The 19536-nt window shown below is 42.0% G+C and overlaps 1 protein-coding gene across 1 annotated transcript in view; it reads right to left on the reverse strand.

The window, feature by feature from the left end:
* Positions 1–16978, reverse strand: part of LOC134080306 (NACHT, LRR and PYD domains-containing protein 12-like) — a 32170-nt gene extending 15192 nt beyond the window's left edge. The window contains exons 1-8 of the mRNA XM_062536706.1: positions 16858–16978; positions 12908–13003; positions 12466–12579; positions 10098–10211; positions 8266–8379; positions 6152–6459; positions 4139–5984; positions 3251–3421 (exon numbers count right to left, since the gene is read on the reverse strand). Of these exons, the coding sequence (XP_062392690.1) occupies positions 3251–3421; positions 4139–5984; positions 6152–6459; positions 8266–8379; positions 10098–10211; positions 12466–12579; positions 12908–13003; positions 16858–16973 (2879 nt within the window). The 5' untranslated portion in view covers positions 16974–16978. The remainder of the gene's footprint in view (positions 1–3250; positions 3422–4138; positions 5985–6151; positions 6460–8265; positions 8380–10097; positions 10212–12465; positions 12580–12907; positions 13004–16857) is intronic.
* Positions 16979–19536: the final 2558 nt, after the last annotated feature.

Genomic DNA, 19536 nt, shown 5'->3' on the forward strand with positions numbered 1-19536 from the left:
CTAAATATGTAATACGGTAAATGCAACCTAGTAGCCTAGTCTACCTAAGAAAACCCAGACAGATCGTGCATCAGTTTCGCTTTTAAAACACGCCAGTGTAGCGTAAGAGGGGAAATGCCTGTTGTGTTTAAGGGTATGACAGACGGGCTCCCATTGTGAGGGCACTCTACGGACCAGCGGCATCTTTAGTAGCATCCAGCAATCAGTACATATAAGCATCGTTAAATACAACAATTCAGTAAGATAGATTTGGCCAAAGATGGGCCCCCTGCCTGCACCCGTGGGCCCGGAGCGACCGCCCCCCCTGCCCCCCCACTCGCTCCGCCATTGTTAATCTCACTATGGTGAACATTCCCTATCTCTGTCCTTACCTATCAACTGCAAACAGATCCCAAGACTGATGTGTTTACCGGGTGTGTTACAAAATACTCTCTTACCGATCTAGTTAGCACTAGCAATACCAATTCAGCTAGCCTGCTAGCTGCTAGCTGCTACCAAATGACTTCAACGTTCAAGTTAACTTCACTCAAAGAATTGTCACGGCTACAAACCTCGACTCATCCGACTCTTACCAAAAGTATACGTGACTATCGACCTCCGTGGCTGTATCATCCAACTACACTGACCTGTTATGACAGCTTGAAGCTTTTTTTAGTAACTTTTTCACCCCATTGTCAAAACCGTGTAGTTCTAGCTTCACTTCTTCTGTTTTTCAACTGCCCTCCCTGGACTGGTTGCTAAGCAGCGACGTCATCCGACCACCACAATCACGTGCATAGATATATATAATATATATCTATGAATCACGTGAATGTACCAGAGAGGGTTAAAGGTTAAAGCAACACTCCACAAAACTAGGCTACCATATAGCCAGAGGTGGGCACAAATACATCAAAAACTATTTTGTTACAAAATACAAATACTGGCGTAGAAAATGTAACAAAATAAAATACAAAATACGGATGTGAAAAATGTATTTAATTAAAATACAAGTAATTAGTAATTAGAAAATACAAAAATACCCCCACAATAATCATGGTATACCAACTTTAAAGAGACCCTATGCAACTTTTTCATAGCCATAAAATCGCTCAGAAATCGTTGTTTTGCTTGACTGACCAGTTTTATCGAAAACTGTACAGAGAGTCTGGACACTTTCCATTGCCAAGCATGAATTTCCTTGAATGCGGATACTCTGCCCAGAGCCTCTCAGATCTGCCATAACCAATCGATAAACGTTTGATCGTGAGGTGACATGCTCAAACTAGCGACCTCAACGTCATCGTTCTCAGCTACTCCCTCTGTTTGCTGATTGGACCTGCACATTTTTGTCTTGAGAAAACCTGTGAATATACCGCAGACCCAGACTACGTAGTGGAGTGAAATGAAAACTGAACAGAAGTACGTAGGAAGGCGGAGCCAGGCTACCGATGAAGTAGATCTAGTAAAAAAATGTAATCAGCATCCTACTGTATATCAATATACACGATGATTGAACTGACAACAAGCAGGCTTTTCAACAGTGGAATCAACTCTGACGAAGCAAACTACCCACCATCATTTTCCGTATTCAATGAAAGTAGTAGGACAGATTGAACAGGTTAGCCTTTTTAAATTGAAATGCATTTCTCTTTTTGTGCTATAAATGCATGCCTTTTGCCTTCATACATGACTGGCAACACGGGGGACAAATAAAGAGACATCCTGTAAGGTGTCTCAATATACAGAATTAATTAACTGGGAGATGAAAACTCGAGACTGTTTCGCATTGGGGAGGTTTTTGCCTCAGTCTCCTCCATTATTTCTGCAGATCAGGACACCTTGGTTGATACCTTACATAAATCCTCATGTCATGGGGTTCATGTCCCAAAGATTCTGACCTTTGGCTCCCACCCAGACTATGATAAGCATAGCATATTGTCATGGTTATACTAGGTAAGAGGCTATTTTTAACTGTGTGATGAATTTTTGGCTAATTTGAGGGGGGAAATGATGAGATTTTTGTTAAGTATTTAAGTATTTTAAATACTCTAAATACAACCCCTCAAAGTATTTTGTTACAAAGTACATTTGATTTTTTCCAATCCTGCAAGATACAAATTACAAAATACACTAAAGTAATTAAATACGTATTTAAAATACATATAATTGAAATACTGCCCATGTCTGCATATAGCATGTTCCGTGTAACCTCACAAAACCATTCATTTTTCGACAACACATGCATGCATACGTCAAGTCATGTTTATCTGCTAAGGAGCAGAGGGTTTCCCAACATAGCCTTTTAACATGACATGAGCATGGATAAAATCGCACTGTTGAAACAAGTGCTTAAATTGACAAGCTTGCAGGGCATGATCGACACACACAGCAAATAGTCTACGAATTATAAGGTCCATAGAAAGTTCCCCACGTATAGTTCCACATTAGCCTACTTCAGTTATGAAGCAACATTGACGTCTGTGAGGCGGTCACACCAAATCCAAGACTTGTCACACTTCCATTTCCGTGAATAAATGTAATTTTTATTTTCATGTGCAAATGTGCAATGTGCAATGTGCAATGAGAGGTTCTCTGTTCACTGTTAATGGAATTTCATTCGACCCAATAGGGATAGTGAGAGATAGGATGGTAGCAAAGCTGACATCTGCTGGGCAATGAGCGTCACCCAATGCATATCACTCTGACAACACTGAGCAGCTGTTTCAGTGACAGGCTGCTACTTGTGTGTATAAAGGAGAGACATCGCCTCGAGACATCGATTGTACAATAAGCACCGTCCCGACAGAGCACAAGGCACTTTAGAATTACTACAGCTGTTCTACTGACTACCTTTTTATACAGTTAGCCTACATTGCATTAGGACAGGTTATCCTTGTTGTTGTATTTATTTAATTTATCTATTTATTATGTATTTTAGCATTAGTGCAGGTTGATGAGATTGTCTGGTATTGTGATAAATGGTTGTAGCCTACATAGTGGTTGTGCTTTCCCCATGTGCTCGAACAGGTATAGTGGAGGGGTGCATGCCCAAGGAATGTGTACTGTTGCATGTTGAATGTCTTACAGATGTACTGTTGTAAGGGGGGAGGGGGGGGGTGTCTGGAAGTCTTATATGTTCCTTTCCTTCACTGTCTGGACGATGTAACAATGCAAATTTCTCCTTTGGGAGACAATTAAAGGATTATCTCATCTTATCTTATCTTATCATAATAATGATCCTGCAAAGACATGTCTGACTAACACCAACCTTAAGGTCTGCAGTTTGCAGTTAGGACTAGACAGTCCCTTAGAGAGAAGATGGTCTCCAGAATCTCCCAGGTCATTGTGACTCAGGTCCAGCTCTATCAGGGAGTTTGGAGACTGTAGAACAGCAGCCACAATTCCACAGGACTTCTCTGAGAGTTTGCATTCAGCAAGTCTGCATAACAACATGAAAAACAAACAACAAAAATATAAATTATTGCAGAAATGGATAAAAGGGATATGAAGTGTTCCGATAAATCAACACAATCATCATTTCAAATCACACACACACACACACACACACACACAGCTGAGTGACCCGCACAAGACTAACAGTACACATGTAAAATGGAAAAATAAAGATGAACTGAACGGAACATTCTCTTCCCTCTCACTCACACACACAAACCTGAAAGTTTTTAATGTTATAAGAGGATATAAATGTAAACATATTTTAATAAACTGCTCATAAGTGCCACTTTATAGCACACTATCAACAATCCTGCAGTGAAGATGGAATTTCTCACTTCAAATCAAAATGTGAAAGTGTCCACCACATTGCATTTTCAAAAAATGGACATTACACATCAACCTGCACTTTTCTAAAAGGTCTGCCATCAATCAAAACCTTTTTAAAGTGCACCAGAGTGGGCGTGGCCAAATTAACCAATTATACACATTTGCAAAAGCTCATTCTAATAAAATAGTGTCCTATTCTACAGAAATAACACACATCAATGGGCTCCTTTCAAGAGTGAAAAAAATCCAAATTCAAATTTGCTAACCGGTTAATCAGGATTCACCCCAGCTAGTAGTAGTCTAGTGACTTTATTATAACAACATTAGATTTAGTCACTTTAGTTATAACACAGTCTCTCCATCAGAAACTCACTTTGCCTTTCTGCAGCACCTCACAGCTGGGATCAGTCTCCTGCGTCCCTCATCTGATGTGTTGTATTTCTTCAGGTCAATCTCATCCAGCACATCCTCAGACATCAGAAGCATGTGGGCCAGTGCTGAACAGTGGGCAGGAGATAACTTCTGTTTGATGTTCTTTGGTGATGACAAATATGTCTGAATTTCTTTGTGCATGGAATCATCATTCATTTCAAATAAGCAGTGGAAAAGATTGATGCATCGTTCCGGAGAGAGACCTTCTCTGTTCAGCTTCTTCATGTACTCACATATTTTCTTGATGCTATTTGAGCTGTTGTGTGTGCGGTTCAGTAGACCTTGCAGGAGTCTATGATTACTCTCCAGAGAAATGCCCATAAGGAAGCGAAGGAAGAGATCCAGGTGTCCATTCGGGCTCTCCAAAGCCTTATCAACTGCACTCTTAAGTAAAACATTTAAATCGTCTTTAAACCCTAGTGCTGATTGAAAAGAAGATAAAACTGATGGATTGAGTTCATCTTTACGCTCATCAGTGATGAGGGATTTCAGAGCTTCAAGGTCCTTAGCCAAATACGAGTGAAACACAAACACAGCTGCCAGAAACTCCTGGACACTAAGATGCACAAAGCAGTAGACCTTCTTCTTTTGAGATTCCACAGGTTCTGTCTTGAAGATCTCAGTGCACATACCAGAGTACACTGAGGCTTCATTGACATCAATGCCACACTCTCTCAGGTCTTCCTCATAAAACATGAGGTTGCCATTCTCTAGATTCTTGAAAGCCAGTTCTGCCAGCTTCAGTAAAATGTTTCTCTGAGATTCCAGAACTTTCTTTGTATCTGTTTCAGGTCCACTCTTATACTTCTGATCCTTTCTTGTGGTTTGGATGAGCAAGAAGTGTATGAACATCTCAGTCAGCGTTTTGGGAATGTCTTTGATGTTTTTCTTTTCCAGCATCTGCTGAAGCACAGTAGCTGCAATCCAACAGAAGACTGGAATGTGGCACATAATATGGAGACTCCTGGATGTTTGAATGTGTGAAGTGATTCTGTTGGCCAGACTCTCATCACCGATTCTCTTCCTGAAGTATTCTTCCTTCTGTGTGTCATTGAATCCTCGTACTTCTGTTACCTGGTCGATGAACTGAGTAGGAATCTGACTGACTGCAGCTGGTCTTGAGGTTATCCAGATTAGTGCAGAGGGAAGCAGAGTTCCCTGAATGAGGCTTGTCATCAGAACATCCACTGATAATGTTTGTTTCACATCAGACAACTTACTGTTCTGTTCCAGGTTGAGAGTCAACCGACTCTCATCCAAACCATCAAAGATGAACAGAACCTGACAGTCTTTATATCCATCACTGTCATTCAGCTCCTTCAGTTTAGGATTGAAGTCAAGCAGGAGCCTGTGAAGACTGTACTGATCACCCCTGACTAAATTAAGCTCACGGAAAGAAAGGGGAAACATAAAATCTATATCCTGATTGGCTACCCCATCTGCCCAATCAAGAATGAATTTCTGAACTGAGACAGTTTTTCCAATTCCAGCAACACCTTTGGTCATCACAGTTCTGATGTGCTTCTCCTGTCCAAGTAAGGGCTTGAAGATGTCGTTGCAGTTGATTGGTGTGTCTTCTGTGGATTGAGATCTGGACGCTGACTCTACCTGCCAAACCTCATGTTCCTTATTCACCCCTTCACTCTCTCCCTCTGTTATGTAGAGCTCTGTGTAGATCTTATTGAGGAGTATCCCAGCTCCTGGTTTGATGATGCCTTCAGATATGTTCTCAAACCTCCTCTTCAGACTGGCTTTGTGATTCTTTATAACTCTCCTCAGGTCCTCATCTGTTTAAAAAATGGCAAAACAAGTCATTAAAAAGTTGTAATAACAGTCAAAAATAAAAATCGGAAATTATTCATATTTGCATTAACTCACTACAGATAGACCTATACTTCCCAGAAAACTAGATAAAATCAATATAAAAATGTGAAAAGCCAAAAGGTGTACTCACCTAGTTCCCTCTTTCTGCCTGGTGTATGTTCAGTGTGAAGGTGTCTCCTGCTGTTGATCAAGCCAGTGTGTTCACCTTGTGTGCTCATATCCGTGTGTTCATCCAGAGGAGGCTGTAGAGGAGGTTGGGTTCTGCATGTCTTTCCACACTGGGGACAGGCTTGGTCTCCTGGTAGTCCAGGCTGCTCCCAGTAGCTGCTGATGCACTGCCTGCAGAAACTGTGTCCACAGGTGGTGATGACTGGGTCCCTCAGGACCTGCTCACACACTCCACACCTGGACTGATCCTGGGTCAGATCAGCCCTTGACCTGCAGGTACATCAGACAAAGAACACTTGGACTTATGCACTAATTGACCCTCAGATAATCTACTGATTAAAATGTGTATTATGAACCTTTATTTTATCTGCACTTGTATCTGTTTTCAGAATAGAATAGAGATTTAAAGGATCCATTCCACAAAAGACAGAGGGCAGCCCTCAGCTCACTGCATAGGGATAAGATCATTAAATTCTCATCTCTCTCTCTGTGTGTGTGTGTGTGTGTGTGTGTGTGTGTGTGTGTGTGTGTGTTTGTCCTATCACTCGTTTCAATTTAGGTCCTTGTCGTAATTACCTCCACCAAGGAGGTTATGTTTTCATCAGGGTTTGTTTGTTTGTTTGTCTGTCTGTCTGTCTGTTTGTTAGCAAGATAACTCAAAAAGTAATGGATGGATTTCCATAAAATTTTCAGGGACATTTTGAAAGTGATCCGCATCACCCCCCGGAATCCGGAGCCGTTTCACTTAGCGGTGTAATGGCATGGTATGGCCACATGGTGGCGATCTGAATAGTTTAGGTTCATATGTACTGTATGACAACCTAGGAAGAACAATACAGGCGGAGGTCTGCGCTCTCTGAGTGCTTTTCTAGTTGTCATTTGCTTATTCAAAGGCTCCAAAGTAGCTTGGGCTATTGGAAGCGTCAGCTTATTGCACATACGTTTTATGTAAGTTTGAATAGCCACTATCTCTGGTCCTGTGCTGTGCTATGTGAGAGGTGGCTACGGAAGAGTGGAGAAAGCCAACATGTGCCTCTTTAACATATACTTAACCCTATGAGAGCCATGGTGGAGGGATACTGTCTGTGACACGAGCTGATCTGACCTGACTTGTTTGCGTGGTAGCACACATGATGATTCTCTACAACAACTTCTTACTACAATGCAATGAACAAAGTAAAGGCAAAAAAGTGTTTATTTGTCAAACAAAATAGGATGCAATATGAGTCTTGAATTGGATACCATGCAGGAATTTGCTAGGATTTCAAAACCGGATTATGAATGTGCCTTGCCATAAAGAGACATTCATCTTAGACTCTTCTACATGCCATAACTATGCGTTAATTTTCATACTTGGTCGTACAGACAAGTGCCTAGTCTTGTTGGAAAGCCCTACTTCTGCTCTTTCGTGCAACACATTTGAAAAAAAAATAATAATTTAAATCTGCTTCGAATCTCCTTCTACGAGTTTCAGCTGTTGTTTTCCGGACGGATACTTGGTGCAAAGGTATCCGTCCGGAAAACAACAGCTGAAACTCGTAGAAGGAGATTCGAGCACTTGTATCAATTGACTTGTAGTCGAGATATTGCTCAATGATCACAGCGATCTATAGAATGTTATGAATGAGAAAGTATTTCACAGATGCACTTCTGTTACATTAGTTCACAAATGGGTTTACAAATGCACAAATGTTGTGCATGTTCTCAGATTATGAAACACGGATGTACGAATGTGTTTTGCCCCAATCGTTGCAGTGTAAATGGGGCAAAAGTCTCGAAGGCATGAGGCCAGGACGTTGTGATGCACAGGTGAGGATTTGTGCATCTGTAAAACGGATGTGTGAACCTGTAAAACGGATTTGTGAACCTGTAGCCCTATTTTGTGTTAACAATGTGAAACAAATATGTACAACTTCAAATGTACAGTTACACATTTGTGACTAGTGTGCAAATGCGAAATCTGCAGTTAAATGTGCTTGTGACTTTTGCACCAAATATACCTTCATAGTATTGCATGTGACAACAATGACATATCTAAATAGCTTTCATAAAAACTACAGACTGATAACTACTCACTGTAGACCTGATGGAACTGGTTCACTGCTGAAGTTGATAATAGCACCCATGGACTGATCACTCTTCATGGACACACAGCTGGGCACTGGAGATGGAGGTCTGTCTGTCTGTGGTCTGGTTACATAAGGAGACAAGAAACTGAACATCAACTCATTTCTCAGTGAGGTGATTACAATTTTTACTTTATCCCGGATGAGAATCTGTGTGTGTGTGTGTGTGTGTGTGTGTGTGTGTGTATGTATCAGTGATGCGCGGGTACGTGTCTGAACGACCCGCCCCGCCCCGCCGTTTACAACTAACCCGACCGCAACTCGGACCGCAAAAAATAATTATTGAAATACAGGACCCGACCCGCTTCCCGACCCGCTTCCCGACCCGCTTATTGTAAAAAGTAGTCTAACTTAGTCGTAGCGCCATTGAGCTACGCAAAATTGGTATCTCATATGCATGTAAAACAATAATATATATTGCCTAATTATATATAGCCTATAATTGCTCAGAATTTGGGAAACATGCATTGCGTCTACCTTTTTTTTTGTTCCGTGTCAGCATTCATCCAAAAATGTGGCTATTTGACTCAACATTGAACATAATTAGCCTAGGATTTTCCTATACAAATTCTGTTTCAGCCGTTCCTCACATGAATGCCTTGAAGCTCTCCCAAGCATGAAATGCAGGCATAGAATATTATTAAGAAACTCTAACGTCTTCATCAATGGACCAAAAGTCCATTGCTCCGCAATTATAAATTACAGCGAGATGAAACCTTTATTGCACGACGTGGGGAAGAGCAGACGTGGGGCTTTCCAACGAGCCACTAGGCCTATATAAGTTGCGCAAGGACGCACATATTGCATGCTCATACCAATTGTAGGCTATAGCCTATGCCTTGATGACATTAAATTAAGAAGTATTTCCTGATTTGGGAAACTTTTAGTTTATTTTTCTTTCCATAATACCATTCGATCTTGCTGCAAATTATCAGACTTGAGAAGCACGCATTGCATCGGCAACTTCGCTGCTCAGTAGACGATTCTGCCCCTTTCTGTAGAGGCCAGCAGTTCGAGAAAAAAGCTGCAAATCATAGACAGAGAAAGCATATGCTCTGAGAACAGAACACAACTGCATGTCAAGTGTAGCCGAGGGTCTGTCTACGCAGAAACAACAAGTGCATTTCTACATGTTCGTGACAAAATGTGGGGGATAGAATCGCGTTTCAGTGGGAATGCTGCAACTTATGTCTTTCTCTTCTAAAGACAATTAGGCTATGTACGATATAAATGACAAAAAAATAACGGCATATTTTTTGTACCGACCCGACCAAACATGACCCGCATATCATTAAAAATATTTTTTCTTGACCCATATCCGCGGGTGACCGCGGGTGACCGCGGTCGCCCGCTCGATTTGGATCAGCCCGCGCATCACTGGTGTGTATGTAGGTGTATGACTGTCTGTCCGTGTGTGTGTGTGTGTGTGTGTGTGTGTGTGTGTGTGTGTGTGTGTATGACTGTCTGTGTGTGTGTGTGTGTGTGTGTGTGTGTGTGTGTGTGTGTGTGTGTGTGTATGACTGTCTCTGTGTGTGTGTGTGTGTGTGTGTGTGTGTGTGTGTGTGTGTATGACTGTGTGTGTGTGTGTGTGTGTGTGTATGACTGTGTGTATGTGTGTGTGTGTGTGTGTGTGTGTGTACAAGGATACAAGGATGTTTATTTGTCACATGCATATGATTACTGATTGTATTGTGTATTGTGGAGTATTGTGGAGTATTGCATGTGACAACACTGACATATCTAAATAGCTTTCATAAAAACTACAGACTGATAACTACTCACTTTAGACCTGGTGGAACTGGTTCACTGCTGAAGTTGATAATAGCACCCATGGACACATCACTCTTCATGGACACACAGCTGGGCACTGGAGATGGAGTTCTGTCTGTCTGTGGGCTGGTTACATAAGGAGACAAGAAACTGAACATCAAATAATTTCTCAGTGAGGTGATTACAATTTTTACTTTATCCCGAATGAGAATCTGTGTGTGTGTGTGTGTGTGTATGACTGTCTGTGTGTGTGTGTGTGTGTGTGTGTGCAGTGTTCGAATTACCCCTTCAGTTTCGGGGAGGTCTGAGTTTTTGTCAAAATTTCCAACGGCGTCATAATTTTAATAGTGCGTGTAGTAGGCCTATGTTCATACCTACATCACACACTTACGGTGTGTAACCAACATTCGTGGTAACTGCATAAAATGCCTATGCCAGGTTGCTAATTCTGAAGAAAAATATTGCTAACAAATATATTGGGGTAAACAACAAACAGCACCAACTTAGCCTACTTAATAAGACAGGATTAAGGAAGCATTTTCGCAAATTGCTTATTCACGTGATCTGCGGGCAGCGACGCGCTGAATGCGGGCAACAGACTTACCGACGTGACTTTCAAACAAGTACACTGCAACACTGAACAACCAGCCTGACGTTACAATATCCAGATACATCATGGGCCTACTTCGGATCTCCATTAACAGTGACGATCAAGGCTATAACAATTGCATTGCAGAATGAATTAGGCTATGTAATAGCCTAATAAAAATAATAACAATGTATTGTTTTAGACTAAAAGTAGGACAGTAGGCTATGCTAATATCACGGAGGCAATAGCCTAAATGACACGACTTAAACATCATGACTTCAGTGATTCATCTATTATGACCTATAGGCCCACATAAATAGCCTAGACGAGCAAAACTACAGTAGCGTACAAATTACACTTCAAACAACGATTGCATGCAGATTTAAAACTTTTACACGCTCATTCAGAACAGATTCGTGACCAGAGAAGTTAATTGTAGACTGACGAAGACAGACATTTTGATCTCAAACGAGCCTTATACATTTCGGTGCCGCCTGCGCGCGTCTGTGAGATGAGAGTGGGAGAGAGGGGCATGTTACAGTGACCAGAGGAATGTGAATGTAGCGATACTGTTATAAAGATCACAAAATAAATCCTCGGATCCAAACCACTGTGCAAATAATTAACCTGCAGCTGTTGTGAAGGAGAGAGGGAGTTAACCCGAGTCAATTCAAGTAGCCTACCTCAGCCCTGGAGCAGCCAGGCAAATATACTGTAAGTCTCCCCTGAAATCTCAAACAACGTTCTGAGACAACGCAGGAAAAGTTAACGTTGGGCTCCATACAGTAGCCTAGATTACTCGGGTGAATGCGTTGTCAACTCGTCTCTCATGCTGCGCCGAAACAAGCCGTTTTTCTTTAGCCTAATAGACGCTTCAGTTTTCATGCTTATAATCACATTGTGTCTCACAGACAAATCCACTAGTATATTGTTGTATGTGAGCCCCAGGTTAAAGTAAAAACCTAATAATGTCAGATTATCCATGAGATGAGTTTTAGCTGAATTGCAAGTAAACCTGGATGATAGCCTATCCCAAGTTGACAGGAACGACAGGGACACTGGCATGGCCTAGGGAACCAGACAGTGAGGGAGGACTGAGGCGTGATAAGTTTAAACAATAATTTGCGGTTTAACCAAATAACTAAGAAATAATAGGCTACATTAACAAAAACTGAACTAATGTATGTCCAGGTAGCGATCAGTATGCAGCGGTGAGGTGCGCACTTATGTTGCGTGTACGTAATGCAGTGTGTGCGTGTTAGCACAGAAATGGTACAGTCCACTGAAGGGGTGTGTGAAATCGTATGCCACTAGATTACTCCTATACGTTGAGAAATGTTAAATAACCAGAGACTTTTTTTCAACACTTAATTTGAATAATATATCAAGTATTTCAGGACCCCAAAGTTTCGTTTTGGTCCCATTTCGGGGGGTCCAAGTCACGTTTGGGGGGGTCTGACCCCCCCGATCACCCCCGTAATTCGAACCCTGTGTGTGTGTGTGTGTGTATGACTGTGTGTGTGTGTGTGTGTGTGTGTGTGTGTGTGTGTGTGTGTGTGTGTGTGTGTGTGTGTGTATGACTGTGTGTATGTGTGTGTGTGTGTGTGTGTGTGTGTGTGTGTGTGTGTGTGTGTGTGTGTACAAGGATACAAGGGTGTTTATTTGTCACATGCATACGATTACTGATTGTATTGTGTATTGTGTATTGTGGAGTATTGTGTAGTATTGCATGTGACAACACTGACATATCTAAATAGCTTTCATAAAAACTACAGACTGATAACTACTCACTTTAGACCTGGTGGAACTGGTTCACTGCTGAAGTTGATAATAGCACCCATGGACTGATCACTCTTCATGGACACACAGCTGGGCACTGGAGATGGAGGTCTGTCTGTCTGTGGTCTGGTTACATAAGGAGACAAGAAACTGAACATCAAATAATTTCTCAGTGAGGTGATTACAATTTTTACTTTATCCCGGATGAGAATCTGTGTGTGTGTGTGTGTGTGTGTGTATGTAGGTGTATGACTGTCCGTCCGTGTATGTGTGTGTGTGTGTGTGTGTGTGTGTGTGTGTGTGTGTGTGTGTAAGGATACAAGGATGTTTATTTGTCACATGCATATGATTACTGATTGTATTGTGTATTGTGGAGTATTGTGTAGTATTGCATGTGACAACACTGACATATCTAAATAGCTTTCATAAAAACTACAGACTGATAACTACTCACTTTAGACCTGGTGGAACTGGTTCACTGCTGAAGTTGATAATAGCACTCATGGACACACAGCTGGGCACTGGAGATGTAGTTCTGTCTGTCTGTGGGCTGGTTACATAAGGAGAAAAGAAACTGAAAAACATCAAGTCATTGAATAAACTAGAAAAGCACTCAGAGAGCGCAGACCTCCTGTACTGTTCTTCCTAGGTTGTCGTACATTTGAACCTAAACTATTCAGACCCCCGACGGTGATACGAGTATGAGTATGACCAAAGCCATCAAACTATTCAATTCCTTTAGGCTATTCATGTTGCTTTAGGCTTTTCATGTTCTTTTTATTGCACACACAATAAAACATCTGTTTTCTGTTCTCTGATGTTCTCTCGTCTGTGTTCGTAGGTCAGTGTAAGTAATGTTTATCGTTACCATGGCAATTTGTACTTTCATCTTCCCTCCGCAAGGGCACATTTCTATTACGTCATCGGTAGTCTTGTGGTCAGCAATTACATAAGAGTTGCTAGGGATCCCTAATCTCTCCCTAAATGATGGACACCAAATAGATGTGTACATGTTTAGAAAACAACGGCATATGTTTTCATCGAGGTTTGTTTGTTTGTCTGTTTGTCTGTCTGTCTGTTTGTTAGCAAAATAACTCAAAAAGTGATGGATGGATTTTGTCATTGTCATTGTCATTTAATCATCGGTAGGCCCCCCTCACTCTACCCTGAACTGTGCCAGCCCCGTTCCCACCTAAGTGCACCCGTTAGACATCTAGAAGTAGTACTAGGGGGCTAGTAGGGTGAGTTCCGGGTGAGAAAATACTAGAGTTTTGCATTCTCACATACAGCCACCCGTTTGACTTCCGTTTGACATCCGGATGGTTTCTTCCTTGGGTCATTTCTGACCTTCCCTGAAATGTTCATCAAAATCCATCCATCACTTTTTGAGTTATCTTGGCTTTGGTCATACTCAGCTGGGAGGAGCCAACTCCTCCCATACACACTGGGTGCCTCTCATTTGGTCTTTTATACACCCTCCCTTCCTTCCTCGATCCTCGTCCTCACTGATCTAGATAAAGAATGATGGGGCGGCAACAATGAGATAGTCTATCCAGTGCTAGTTATAGATCAGTGGGAAAGAGCCTCGAGGACCGAGTTTGAGAGCCACCCACTGTCACCTTGTAACCAGTGCTTGAAGTGGGAAAAAATAAGTGCAGGAACTCTAATTTTCTGACATTTGACATTTGTGCGGTGAAAAAAAAAAATCAAGTCTTTAGGATGTGTTGGTTGAAAAACTTTTTTTATTTAATAATTTTTTCAAGCACTAACCTATAGGCCCAGGTTACTTTTTTCTAATTAACAAATGGAATATGGAAACCATTAAAACAACACGAATTAGACCAGTGCAGTATAGCCACTTGTAGGCCTAACAATAGACTGGGCTAATAAGGGCCCTAGAACCAGAAACCTTTGGGCTAAAGGCCCAGATGAAGAAAACTGTGAAATAGGCCGTAGGCCTACTTGTTACATTGATTTAATTAACAATAACTGGCCAAGAACAGAGATTAGGTCAAAAGTCAGAACAAGTGGGTAAGTGTGACTAAGTGTTCTTTCTATTGCTATTTTGGGTCCTAAAATGGCATTTCAAGAATCTGCCATGGCTATATGACAAACAGGGGTCTGAATACAACTTCTGATATGAAAAATAAATTATTTTGAAGTGGGGGATATGGAGAGGTATGAAAAAATGCAGAAATTTGATGTGATTTCCAAAAAGGATTTCTCGTGATTATAGCTAATTACACAGAGGCATTCTATACGCCGTTGGAATCAGTAGGATCTCCTGTTTATTTTGGTATGTAGTTTGCCATAGGGCAGTAACAAAATTGTCAGATATTTATTTCACAGAGACGAATGGGTATGACGCAGAACTGGAATGTGCCATTCATTTTTGTAGGTAACTGTAATTTCCAACGCTAATTATCTCGCGAACCGTTCTTCACATAAACTAGCGGCTAGTACCATTGGAAAGGTCAGGTTCTGCAGTTTCATATGATATGCATGTTATTTCTGTGCGATTGTCTCACGCAGCAATAAGACCGAGAAGAATGGGTGCGGCCGCGGCCGCATGGTGCGTCTCTCGAAGGGCAGAGAGGGTCTGCCGGCGGCCCGATGGTAATGTTCTCGCGGCCCGGTAGATTGAGAAACACTGTGATAGGGCACTGTTGTGGCTCGTGGGTAATGTAGTCTAGTCTTTCATCGGTCTTGTGATATTGTCTATTCTCGGGCCACTGTGACTGTCACTGCGTCGGATCAGTTTCAGTATGTACCGGAACGCTGAAAAAAGTGGCGGAACCCAAAAGACGAAAATACAGAAGTTCCGGAACTGCGTTCCGCTGAGTTCCGGCCCACTTCAAGCACTGCTTGTAACCAAGCACCCGCCTCTATCTGCCTCTGCCTGGCTTGGGCACGACAGCACCACATGCTATGGTGGAGCCTTCTGGAAGTGCAGTGCACTACTCTGACTCTGTTGATCTGGCAGACAGCTTCATTGGAAGTTATCCTGCTGTTGGGTGCTGTGTCCACCAAACGCGTTTTTTACAGCCAGAGCGCCCTCAACCTCTTTTTCTTGGCGCTTCGATAAGTGTTTATTGTTGCTACCAAAAACAGAGACGGTTTATAACGAGAATTGACATTAACGAGCCCGGCGCTGTTCTAAAAGTTGAACAGATTTCAACTTTGAGCGATCTGAGCGCTGCGGTAAAAAACGGTCAGCGCCGAGAGCTTTTTTCCGCCGAGGGCGCTCAGCGCTGTGAACGCTGAGCTACATAGACTTTATATTGAAAATTGGCGCCATCGGCGCAAATAACGCGTTTGGTGGACACAGCACCTTATGGGAACCCTACAAGGGCCGAGAAGCAGAACCCACCTGACCATTACTATCCAGCAGGTGAAACAAAACATCATCATGGCCCTATCAGCAGCCTCTGCTTTCTACACTCCACAACCACAAGGAATGACGTCTGCAACCGACTATGTCACACTTTTGAATGTGAGACTGAAAAAGTCCTCTCTTGAATGTTATACTGTTAGGACATGTAGTGAGGTGGCACAGGAAGGTCAGAAGGATAGTGGCGGACTGCCATGTATGGAAGAACCAGAGATGGAGCTTGACAGCAGGATCTGCTCTTCCTGCAATAACTGTGCCTTTTGTGTCCATTTTAATACTCTCACAGAAAGTACAGCCTCCTCAGAGATGCTTATGTCACTGGTTTAGCACATGGAGGTATTATAAGAACTGGAGAAAGTGAACAAGTCCCGCCCCCATTAATTTCAATGGGAATGCTAGGCTAGTGAAAATTGCCAAAATTGAACGATTTTTTCAGGCTTCAACATGGCGTTTCAAGGGGCTTGTTTCCGGTGCCGTTTTACTTAGCCAATTAAGTGACAGGTTACCGATTGACGTAAGGTACAGAAGGAGAGCTCGTGCCTACACTAAGCTCGTGCATGAGCTGAGAGTGGAACAGCCACCAATCAGCATGAGGAAAACGCAGGGAAAACGGCACCGGACATGATGTATTTCTGGAAAATGGCGACGAGGAAGTGCTTTGCTAATCGGCGAAGCTAACCAGTCAAATCCTGACCCCCTGGTTTAGCATATAAGTTGCTGTTGACTTTTTTTGTCCATTACACAGATTGCATGTGAGAGAAGCTTCCCAACCTTAACATTTGTGAAGAATATTTTTTCCATGGTGGAGGAAATTTGACAAAATGAAGCAACAGTTCAACTTACTGACAACACAGACAAGAAGGCAAATGATTCAAAAAAGACAAGGAGGCACCAATGTGCCAGAGAGGAACAGACAGGGTGTGGGGGCAGGTATGATCTGCATCTGTGGATTCACTTACCCTCCATCAGAGTGTGTTGGGTATGATGTGTACTGCATCTGTGGATTCACTTACCCTCCATCCGAGTGTGTTGCTTTGCTGCTTTGTTGCACACAGCTGTGTGCTGCAGACTCTGGTCTGAGTGTCTTGCGGTGACCTGCAGCCTCCTCTCTCTCCTGAGAGACACTCATCCTAGCAGCAGAAGGAGAGTCTCTCTGGGAATGTACAGTACATGAGACATTTACTTCTTGTTTCATGTGTCAACAACAGTCAGCTGTGGTTAAACAACAATCTGTATTTTTACAATAAGATTAAGGTCTTTGGCCACTGTAGTCTAATTTGCATGGCTTTATAACAGGCAAGTCTGCATTAAGTGCATGGTCATCTCTGGCCCATGGGGGGTCAGAGGTCAAGGTCAGGGCCCCTAAAACCATGTACACCACTGACTGCTCCAGGCCTTTGTTCCAGGTCCGTGATCATTTTCGGCTGCGCGAACATAGGCTACCTATTAAATGAATAGAAGTGAATTTGGGGAGTGAATTAGAACTAGTAACCCATTCATTTTAGAGCTTAGATTATCTGCCCAAACCCGAACTGCGGGCCGGTGTTACGGATCTCAAGATTCAACAACACTGGTGTTGGGCCGAAATGGTTCATCCCTCCCCTCCGTTCCGTCGGGTCAGGCTCCTAATCACAGGACGCATGCCTCCATTTTAAAATAGCCTATAAATAACATTTTGTAAGTAGCATACAAAATGTAAAAACAAAATACAAAAAAATAAAGTACTATGAAAAAGTTGAAAGTCAAGTTTGCTTAAGGTTTGTTCAAGAACTCTTGCAGAGTTTTTACCTCAAACAACACAAATCAACACAAATAAATAAACAGATAACTCAAACGTGCTGTATGTCATAATGAAACAACCACAGACTATCAACACGGTCTGACACGAATGACACTTATGGCTTAGTTCAAACTGAATTTATGACCAAACGATTTGATTCCTGCACAAAGCGTCATCTAGCTATCATTATGTGTAATTAACAGCGTCCCAGTCTGAGGACTCAGCGGTCTTTTGACCGCCTCAGCCGCGCTTTAAGTAGTTCACACCAGCACGGTGCTTCTAGTAGGAAGTCAAAGCGGTCTGATGACCGGGGCGCAGCACTTCTAGGTATAAGTGGATCAGAACGGCACGGCGTTTCTAGTGTTAACTATTCTGGATTACAGTCTGACTGGAAGCGGAAGTGAAAGTACCACTCTCATCTTATTTCAAACTGTTGAAAGGCTACAGGCCCTTACAAACAGACAAGAGAAACTCACTGATCATTACCACACTCATGTTGGGGGAAGGAACTCACAGTTCTCTAGACAACTGAATGGACTTGTTCGGTCAGGTGTGGTGATACTATCAAGAGTAAAACAACTTGTCATGTCTTGAACTCCCTCCTCACACAAATGCCTGGCAAAATGCCATCACACACACACTTCATGGAAATATGCTGTTCTTATTTCCACCCTCCATATCATTATTATCATTTTCATCCTCTCTCATACACCCCCTTTCTAATACCACATATTTAGATCACACAGTGAGTTTGATCAAGGAAATACACAAACTGAACAGAAATCAAACTAGAATGTTCTGATACAACCTCCCAGGTGAAAGTCTAGTCCCATTGATGGAATGAAAAGCAAAATACTGAGAATTATTGATCTTGTCATGAATGTTTAATTCTCTCTAGAGTGTCCAGGAAGAGAAAGTTATAAAGAAAGAAACTTAAGAGGCCGCATCTTCAAGGCATATATTTCAAAACAAAAGGTGGTAAAGTTCAACTCAGAGTTCTTTCTGTGACGTTCTAATAGAACTAACCACCATGTTGCTTTTATACATGAATGCTATATCAGGATCAAACATTGGAGACGTATGGGCACTGAGCCATTCTGCTCTTACCTTAACACTTGGAAGTCCGGGGCCCTTTCAGGAACTTTGAGTCAGTCTGCTATACCTTGAGATTTTTAAGTTTTTCATCTAACTGAAAAAACACCTATGCAAATTTTCACATATGGTTACATGTATATTCAATAGAGGTCCTAGAATAGTGTCATCCACAATAATTATATGAGAGTAAAGTGGATGTTATGTACAGATGCCTGAAAACCTCACGATAAATGTAACAATCATTGCAAGCAACTCATATTTAGTAAACAGAGACACTTACAGTTGTGAGTTTTATGCTCTTGTCATTTCCTTGAGTCTCAGACACTCCCTATAAAGAACTGGCTGGACTGGTCCTGTCTCAGGATATCAAGGTGTGTTCATATCAACAGCAAAGGAACTCATCTTGTCATGAAGGTTTAACTTTCCTCCCCATTAATTTGTGTTTCTTTTAGTTATAATTATATAACATGTACTGTATGAATGAAATTAACACTGATGTCAGAATCCAGGTCTCAGTGATCTGCTCCCGGTATCATGAATAAACCTGCAGTGATTTCTCACACCTGAGTGTTCCTGGATATGTTTGATCACACATGCATACACAGAAACACAAGAAATATGCCGTACAAGCCACACATACACTTTATGGACATTAAGTTAGATGGATGACCAAGGGAGAGGAACATCATGTTCCAGTAACACTACTCAAAGTTCTGGGCAAGGCCCCATCTTATGACTACAATGGTATTTTCCTAAACTCCTCATACATGTCGAAATACACGTGGACTCTTCTTAGACACAGCATGGGATCCATGCG

This window comes from Sardina pilchardus, chromosome 1 (genome assembly GCF_963854185.1).
Source record: "Sardina pilchardus chromosome 1, fSarPil1.1, whole genome shotgun sequence".
Taxonomy (NCBI): Eukaryota; Metazoa; Chordata; class Actinopteri; order Clupeiformes; family Clupeidae; genus Sardina; species Sardina pilchardus.